Raw genomic sequence first — 8,897 nt, 5'->3', positions numbered from 1 at the left:
ATGGAGACAGCTAGAGCTTCCAGCTTTGGTTACGTGGCAATGGAGCCGCTCATTTTTGATGTCCCAGGGTTCCGGCATAGACAGAGAATGGGCCAGCAGCTGCCTGAGACGGGCTCACCCATCAAGGGAGCTGGAAACTGGACCCATGAACCTTCCCCAGGGAAGGGCACCGGGCTCTTTCCTACCCTTTGTTTTCTAAGTTCTTCAAGCTTAGAAAATAACCCTGGGGACTCAGCTGTCCATTAAGTTTGGCCAGGTCGGCATGGCTTCTAGAAGTTTCCTACTGGCCCTGGACAGAGAAGCAAAGCTTCCAAAAACCCAAAGTGTCTCCATATTCTGCATTGGGAAGGGGAGGCTCTGGGTCAGGGGCGCCACACTGGAGGGGAGACCCCAGGCCTTGGCTCCAGCCCCCACACCCAATGTTTGACACTATTCTGCTTTCCTGTTATTGTCTCTTCCTCAAGGCTCCCGGCCTGTCCCCAGTCCACGTCTGGACCCAATGCCTGGCTAATATTTAAAAACCGGCAAAGGGTGCGCGAAACCCCATTGTGCTGATGCCCCGTCCCCAGATGGTCACTACCAAGCAGAAATGATCAAATTAATTGTATTGATTCATGTTACCAATGACGGTCACAGCAGTGTGGACAGCCACTCAGTCTATTTACAGAGAGATTAAACACACTCACGCGCACTCACACTTGGTGTTTGCAGCAGCTGCGTGTTGGGGTCAGGGAACTGGGATTTCATTCTCGGGGAGACAGAGTGAGACCCCGTCGAGGGAGCAATGAGTCCTGGGCCACCTGTCCCACTTCTGCGGAGCGGGTGGGGGGGGTGTCTGGGAGGACAGACGTATATGTTAACTCCTTCACCCATCCACTACTTCACCCACTCCTTCCTTTGTCCGTCTAGCATTTATTAAGCACCTACTATGTGCTCCGTTCGGTGCTACCACACCGAGCCCTAAGCTGAGACACCTCCCCAGAGAGGAAAAGTTCTCATGTTCCTGAGAGATGAGTTGGGGGGAAGAGGGGACAGATCCTGCTGGCCCCTGGGAACCGGGGGACCTGAGTTTGGGGGTGGTCTTGGTTGTCAGGCTGTCCCCTGAAATTAGGGAGCCTCGTTTTTTTCTTCTCATTCTTTTTTTTTTTGGAGGGGGGAGAGGGTACTGGGGGATGGAACCCAGGGGCACTTAACCACTGAGCCACCTCCCCAGCCCTTTTTTAAAAATTATATTTTATTTAAAGACAGGGTCTCCTGGAGTTGTTCAGGACCTTAGTAAATTACGGAGGCTGGCCTCCAACTTGCGATCCTCCTGCCTCAGCCTCCCGAGCCGCTGGGATGACAGGCGTGGGCCACCACTTTAAAAGCAAACAACCCCAGGGAGTCTGTGTGACCTCCTTCGACAGGCACTGCTCCTGGGCAGGTGGCTGTGGCTGGGAGGGGACGTGGGGGATGGGAGACTCCTACAATCTGTCGAGATCCGTTGGCCACAGGGTCCTTGGCAGGGCTTAGGCTGGGGCCACCTGGCTGGTCTCCGTCCTGGATACGGTGGTCGAGGCCTCGTCCTCACCCAGTGGGTTCTTGCCACAGCAGATGGTGGTGAGCATGCAGTTCCGGAACTGGAAGGTCAGGGGGTGGAGTCAGGGCCAGGTTGTCCCCAAAGAGCAGAGCAAACCGGCACTGTTCAGTGAGGCCCCCTGCCCTGCTCCTGCCCCCCACAGCCTCCACTCCCCTCTCCAACCCAGCTCTCTGAAGGAAACCTGTTGAATATAAGTTCCCCTAGGCCGTGGAGACACCCGGGATTCCACACAAAGGAACTTTGTCACCCATGCCACCCCATGGCATCCTCCATGTGCCAAGGGCATTCCGTAAAACTATCTCATTTAATTCAAGAGCGATCCTCCTGCCTCAGCCTCCCTAGCCGCTGGGATGACAGGTGCGTGCCACCTCGGCTGGCTCTCATTGATTCTTTAAAATCAAACAAACCCTTTGGAATGCTGCCCTTTCATGGGAGGAGGAAATTGAATGAAGCCCAGAGAGGGAACTTGAGCAGCCTGAGGTCACACAGCTACGTAACAGCAGAGTGGGCATTGGAACCCAATGTGCCTCGCTGCAGAGAACAGCTCCCCACCGTGGATTCCACAGAGAAACCCACGATTTTTGGTACTAGATCCCTTTATCCTTTAGCCTTCAGAATATGATTGGTTCAGTTTTATGGAGACTGGGACTGTCCCGATCCCAGGCTTGGAATTGTTTGACATTGATTCATTCATTTTGGTACCAGGGACTGAACTCTGGGGTGCTTCACCCGTGAGCCCCGTCCCCAGCCCTTTTTATATTTTATTTAGAGACAGGGTCTCCCTGAGTTGCTTAGGGGCCTCACTAAGTTGCTGAGGCTGGCCTCCAACTGGCGATCCTCCTGCCTCAGCCTCCCCAGCCACGTGCCTAAGGAGGCGGTATCATTTGACTTTTAAACCAGGCTTCCAGAACCCCCTGGAGCATCAGGTGACAGTCCCACCCTGGAGCATCAGGGGCCCCCAGAGGGCTTGTGAGAAATGCAGGTTCTGGGGGGACGGGTCACCACCAGAGTGAGCTCTGAAGCCACCAGCTCTGGGTGGGACCCAGGAATCTGCATTGATCCCGAGCTCCCGGGTGGGACCGTCAACCCCAGGTCCCTCCATCCCAGCCCGCCACCAGGACGGCCCTTGGCCCCCGTCTGTAGCTCGTGCCCCCTGGGCAGCAGCCCTGGCCCGGGGACGGTCCCCTCCCACCTGCTTGTTCATCATGACGTAGATGACGGGGTTGTAGAGGGCCGAGCTCTTGGCGAAGAAGGCGGGGATGGTCATGAGGACGGGGCCGAAGTCGGAGCCCTGGTGGGTGAAGATGTGCACGGCCACGCTGGCGTAGGGCACCCAGCAGATGAGGAAGGCGACGACCATGATGATGACCATGCGGGTCACCTCCTTTTCTGCCTTCTGGGTGGTGGCCGACTCCTGCTGCTGGGCGGCTGCCTGCAGGGACCCGGGAGAGGGACAAGGGACCGGATGGCCCCGGATGACAGCGCCCCGCGGCCTTCCCCTCCAGCTCCCCGGCTGGGCTCAGGGTGGGAGCTGGGGCTGCGCATGCGCGTTAGCGGGTGGGCGGGGCTCCGCGGCCTCCCGGGCCTCTACCTCCTTGACGGTGAAGAGCAGCCGGCCGTAGCAGAAGAAGATGACGACCAGGGGGATGGCGAAGTGCACCACGAACATGTAGATGACGAAGGACTCGTTGTTGAGCTCGGGCTTGGGCGTGTAGTAGTCGATCCCACAGGAGCACTGCATGCCTTCGGGGAGGTACCTGGGGGGGACAGGGCATGGGGACACGGGTAAGGGACACCCCAGCCCTGAGCTGTCGACACACCTGCAGCAATGGCTGCACCCTCACAGAACCCCCCCACCCTGTCCCCATTCACAGCCTCTCCAGCCATGTGGAGGCCCCAGGTTATGCAAGGCAGAGGGGACATGGCTTGCAAGTGCTCTGTGATTGCACAAATTGGGGTCTTCGGGCCAAAGATGGACGTAAATGCATTTAAGGGGTCTTTGTGCAACAACGGAAATCAAGAGGCGTGATGCCCGTGCTTGTGGCACACTCCTGTCATCCCAGCAGCTCCAGAGGCTGAGGCAGGAGGATCGCCAGTTGGAGGCCAGCCTCCGTGATTTAGTAAGGTCCTGAACAACTTAGCGAGCCCCTGTCTCTAAATAAATCCAGAGTGGCCGCTGGCTGTGACAGAGGGTGTGGGGGCCAAATTGGAGAAGATGGGCAGGAGCCGGGGTGGACTTGAACCCAACCAGCCTGAGAGCTGGACCCCAGGAGGACGGAGGGAGGAGAGAAGTGAGGAGAGAGGACAGGAATTTCCCAGAACAGAGGGACACGAGGCCTCCGGGCACCTGAGTCACCTCTCTGGGTGTCCAAACCACTGTCCCCACTTCTTGTCATCTGGAGACGGTGGCTTGGAGGTCAGATGGGACTCAGTTGCCAGGGGACACAGGGTGGCCCTCTGTCCGAGGCAGACTTGGCTTCTCAAGGTGCTGAGGCCCAGGGTCGGGGGAAGCCTCCTGTGGGACGCTAGGCCAAAGAGGATTGGAATTTGGCCTTGGGCTTAGTTGAGGATTATGGGGGCTCAGCCAAGATGGTGTAGGTTTGGCACCATTTGACCCAGCTTTCCCACTCCTCGGGGTGGACCCAGAGGACTTAAAATCAGCCTACAACAGTGACACAGCCACATCGGTGTCGACTGCAGCTCATTTCACAATGGCTGAGCTCTGGAACCAACCTGGGTGGCCTTCAACAGGGGAAGGGATAAAGAAACTGTGGTCTGTATACACAGTGGAATATTACTCGGCCATGAAGAAGAATGAAATCGTGGCATTTGCCGGTAAATGGATGGAACTGGAGACTCTCATGCTAAGTGAAATCAGCCAGTGCCCCCGGAGACCAGTCCCCCCCCAAAACACAAAGGGGATGAAGGGAAGGGAGGGGGATGGGAATAGGAAAGATAGTGGAATGAAGGGGACCTCATTTTCCTGTGACACTCCACATCAGGTCCAGCCATTCGGGTCCTGACTGGGAGACCTGCCGCTCAGTGTCATTACCTGGACCAGCCGAAGAGGGGCGGGACGGCACAGGCCGACGCCATGATCCAGGTGAAGATGACCCCCATGACCGCGTGGTTCTCCCCAAAGCGGAAGTTGCTCATGGGTTTGCACACCACCATGTACCTCTCGATGGCGAGGACCACCAAGGACCACAGGGCCACTTCGCCTGCAAGACAGTCAGCCATCAGTCACCTGCCAGCCCTCGGCCTGTCCAGAGATGGGGAGACAGTGACCGGAAAGGCCACCCCAAGGACTCAGAGAGGGCTCAGACAGGGAGAGAAGGGACAGGGGGCAGGGCAGGGGACCAAGATGCCAAGGAGTGGAGTTTGTGGGGGCCACAGCAGGGTTCCCTGCAGAGAGGAGGCTGATTCCCGCTGGGGCCCCCGGTGGCGCCGGCCTGTGATATCTCAGCAATTTGGGAGGCTGAGGGAGGAGGATTGCAAGTTAGAGGCCAGCCTCCGCCATTTATGGAGGCTCTAAGCAACTGAGCGAGAATCTGAGAATTAAAAAAGTAAATAAATAAATGAAAAGGGCTGGGGATGTGCTAAAGCAACTCTGGGTTCAATCCCAAGTAGCCACACACAAAAAAAATGTCATTATCTCCAAGGTCCCTTGTCACCCCTGCCACCCCTGCCACCTACCGCCCAGAGTGGCAAAGAAGCCCTCCACGAAGCACCCGGTGCGCCCGAAGACGAAGTAGCCGTTGAGCGAGGTGTAGACGGTGGTGGTGAAGCCGAAGAGCACCATGAACAGGTCGGCGGTGGCCAGGTTGAGCAGGATGTAGTTGAGCGGGGACCGCAGCTTCTTGTGCTGCACGGTGACATAGAGCGTGAGGAAGTTGACGGGGAAGCCCAGGAGGATGAGCAGGAACATGTAGGCGGCCAGGAGGGAGAACTGCCAGGGCTCGGCCAGGTAGTACTGCGGGTGCTCGAAGGGGCTGCGCACCACCCCGGTGGCATTGGAGAAGGGGACATAGAAATCGGGGCCCTCGGTGCCGTTCATGGCTGTGGATCCCAACCCAGAGGGCTGCTAGGCGCGGCCACCCGGGGCTCCCGCTGGACTGCGGGCTCTGATCCCCGCCCCCAGGCCCTTATAAAGTGACCTTCGGTCCCTAAGCTCTGGGCTGAGTCAGCGCCCTGGAGATGGGGTGCTCCTAATCACCTTAATCCCCGCTGCGACCAGGGCCACAGGGACCTGCTAGAGGGGCCAAGGTGACACTCTGGCCGGGAAGCCTGGGGTCAGGGCGCTGTCCCTGGCTGGTGTGTCTCAAGCTCCTCCTGACCTGGGTCTGGGACCTTGGGATGCCAGGATTGTCTCCCCAGCCGCCTCCTGGCTCTGCTGTCACCTGCCCCTGACACAGAGGCTGCTTGGGGTTGGGACCCACTGCTCCACGAGCAGCCACAGGGGATCTGAAGACCCAGAAGGGAGTGGCCCTGGCCAGGGCGGCTTGTGGGCTGAGGAGGGTCAGGGAGGGACCAGAGTCCAGCTCCGGGAGGGGGTGGCCGTGAGGCTGTGGAGACCCCCAGGGACAGGGGGGCAGGCCAGGGAGCCCAGGGGGAGGACATGGGCCGGGGGCTGGGGGGGCAGAGGCTTGGGCAGATCTGCAACCCAGAGAGGTGACGCAGGGGACAGAGACACCAAGACCCCCAGCCCACCAAGCTCATTTTGGGGGGGGGAAGGGACTGAACCCAACACGCTGAACCCCTGAGCCACATCCCCAACCCTTTTCATTCTATTTCGAGACAGGGCCTCCCAGAGTTGCTGAGGCTGGCCTCCGACTTGCGATCCTCCTGCCTCAGCCTCCTGAGGCACTGGGATCATAGGCATGCGCCACCGTGGGCCTGGATCAGACTCTCTTTTTACAAGATACTTAATCCCTGGCTTCAGTGAGGTCGCTCATCTTCTTGCTGACCCACAGCTCCTGTCTCTCTGGAATGCAGGCTCATTGCTGCCTGGGAGCTGGCAGTCCATGCTAGTAGGTGCTCAATAAATACTCAATAAATACTGGTGCAGGACTGTGACTCTGGGGGAGGATTGGCGCAGGGACAGCCCTTAAGCCTCCACTGGAAAGTCTGGGTCAGCACCCCCCCCCATGGCTTAGCCTCAACTGGATGTGTCACCAGTGAACGCTTAGGCTGAGCCGAGAATGTCAAGGGAATGAGAGAAGGTGACAGACCCTCCCTCCTTCCCTCCTTCCCTCCTTCCCTCCTCTCTTCCTCCTCTCACTTTTGCCAAACACCCTCCAGGGCGGGGTGCCGGCTGGGCACTGAGGACCCTGAGCTGCATCCCGAGGTCTCCACCCTCCTGGTCTCGGGGGACAGCAGATGGGGCAGTGGCTAACTGGAGAGATGGCCATTTGCTCCCAGTCCCAGCGTCTTTGAGGCCAGAGGAGTCAGAGGTGGGCCTGGAGGGTGCCTGGGGGCTCCCCAGAGGGGCTGCCGGCCTCAGCCGGGCATCTGGGGGTGCCTGTCCCCGTTCCTGTCATCATCATCGGGATCCTAGGGGTCCTCAGGAGCACCTCTGAGCCCCGTCGGCAGGTGCACACCGAGGCTGGCCTCCCGTGCTCCAGGGGGAGGACCTTGGGTACAGAGGGAGACTAGGGCTGGGTGGATGCGCATGCGCATGCGCAGAGCCTGCCTTGGTTCAAAGGGAGGAAGAGTCTCCGGGCCTCGGTTTCCTCGTCTGTGTCCTGGGCAGCCTTGGGGGTCCTTGGGGTGCCACCAGAGGAGCGTGGCCATCCAGGGCTGCAGGACTGGGTCTAGTTACTGGGCCCAGAGGAGGGGAGCTGCAGCCCCAGGCGGCCCCCCTGGCTCCCGCCAAGACCATCTGATGTGTCACCGTGATTGACGCCTGTTGGGGAGCTTCTTTCTCCCAGCCATATGCAAATGACTTCAGTTCGAGGAACCGCTAATGGGAATCCTAACACATTAATAAATGTTTAGCGAGAGAGAGAGCACGCACGCTCCCAGTCATTAGCCGCTGACGGGGGAGTCTGTTGGCACAACTGTCTGGCTGCCATTNGGAGGGAGGTGGGGAGGGGGCGGGGTGGGGGCAGGGACCCTGGGGGCGGGGCTCCAGCTCTCCTGCCTGGGCCTCTGCCGCCCCCTTCAAGAGGGCCCCTAAGGTGTCATCGAGATGGAGTCCTGCGGGGTGGCCTTCTGCCTGACCCACAGACAACTCCTGAGGAGCCCCTGGGCCTCGGCATCTCCCTTCCCCACTGGCTGCAAAATGGGGCTGATGTCCCCCGCCTTGCTCAGGGTCCCCCACCATGCTCAGTGGCCTGGCTTGGACTTTGGCAGTTGGCCGTCTCCAAGGGAACCCACTGGCTTGGGGACCTGGAGGGGAAAGGCTGACTCAGGGGGGTCGGTGACATTTCCCTGGGGGCTGGGAAGCTGGGGCGGTGTGGGGGGAAGGTTCTAGAAGCTCTGGGCAGGCGCCTTTATTTCAACCTCTGCCATCTTGTTGGGAGCCAGGTATCTCATTTTCTTGTCAAGACAGATCCCCATTAAACCAGAATAAATCAACCCAAAAACCTTCCCGACTCCCATGCCCCTTCCCATATTGCCATTCCGATTAGATTAGATTTTAAGAGCGCAGCGAATGCGATGTTCCTTTCGGATCAAATTAGAAACAGGTGCACTTTTGCATAAGGAAATTAAGTTGCAGACAATACGAAGATTTGCTAAAACGCAGACACTGATGAAAATAAGTAGCCCTCTTATTTGTCATTACTGAGGCAGTCTGTTGGCCTGCGCGGTGCGCGCCTCCTGGGCGGCCGGCGGACTCCACTACCCGGGCTGCTCCCGAGCTCTCAGGTCTTTTCTTTTTCCTTAGAAAATATAGGTGCGTCCTCTCCCCACCCCCTGGTGCTATTTACAAGGCACAAAGTGCCAGAAGTAGGAATCCTGCGGTTCCGGGAGGCCCCTCCCTGGAGCACCAACTGCATCTGGGCGGCCGGGACCCTCCTCCTTCCTCTCCGCAGGCCGCGGGTCTGCAGGGCGGTCAGGGGACCCGGGTGCGGTCAGGGGCCGGGGTCGTCGATGCGCCTGCGACAGTAGGGGCAGCAGGTGTGCTGCAGCACCAACAGCTCATAGTCCTCCGAGTGGAACATCTGGGAAGAGAGGGCGAGAGCCGGGTCCCAGCCCGCGCCAAGTGGGAGTCAAGGCCAGAAAGAGCCGAGTGGGCTGAGTGGGCTGGGTGAGGGGTCGGGGCTGAGGCGCCCTTTTCCTGAGCGAAGTTCAAGGCGCGCCCCGCCCCGCCCAC

At 59.1% G+C, this 8,897-nt stretch overlaps 2 protein-coding genes across 5 annotated transcripts in view; both read right to left on the bottom strand.

Annotated features, from left to right (window-relative positions):
* Nucleotides 1-1,415: 1,415 nt before the first annotated feature.
* On the bottom strand, nt 1,416-5,638 carry Rho (rhodopsin). The gene is made up of 5 exons (XM_015495128.1): nt 5,276-5,638; nt 4,632-4,800; nt 3,171-3,336; nt 2,772-3,011; nt 1,416-1,619 (listed from the first exon to the last, which is right to left on the bottom strand). Exons 1-5 carry the CDS (start codon nt 5,634-5,636, stop codon nt 1,509-1,511), a joined length of 1,047 nt encoding a protein of 348 aa, XP_015350614.1. The 5' UTR covers nt 5,637-5,638; the 3' UTR covers nt 1,416-1,508.
* A 2,696-nt stretch (nt 5,639-8,334) lies between these two features.
* Nucleotides 8,335-8,897, bottom strand: part of Ift122 (intraflagellar transport 122) — a 54,823-nt gene continuing 54,260 nt past the window's right edge. For all 4 annotated transcript variants that reach the window (XM_048787139.1, XM_015495047.2, XM_015495045.2 and 1 more), the window contains one exon: nt 8,335-8,745. In XM_048787139.1, coding sequence (XP_048643096.1) covers nt 8,656-8,745 — 90 coding nt within the window. In that variant the 3' untranslated portion in view covers nt 8,335-8,655. The remainder of the gene's footprint in view (nt 8,746-8,897) is intronic.

The sequence above is a fragment of the Marmota marmota genome, unplaced genomic scaffold (genome assembly GCF_001458135.2).
Source record: "Marmota marmota marmota unplaced genomic scaffold, marMar, whole genome shotgun sequence".
Classification (NCBI taxonomy): domain Eukaryota; kingdom Metazoa; phylum Chordata; class Mammalia; order Rodentia; family Sciuridae; genus Marmota; species Marmota marmota.
Note: the sequence above shows the minus strand (reverse complement) of the source record. Positions and strands in the feature narration are given on the sequence as shown.

Bases quoted from the DNA above. Each gene is read 5' to 3' on its own strand.
- Rho (XM_015495128.1), bottom strand. From the start codon at position 5,636: ATGAACGGCACCGAGGGCCCCGATTTCTATGTCCCCTTCTCCAATGCC. The intron at 3,337-4,631 runs GTAATGACACTG...TGTCCCCCCCAG, and splicing joins CCCCTCTTCGGCTGGTCCAG to GTACCTCCCCGAAGGCATGC. The intron at 3,012-3,170 runs GTAGAGGCCCGG...GGGTCCCTGCAG, and splicing joins TGCTCTTCACCGTCAAGGAG to GCAGCCGCCCAGCAGCAGGA.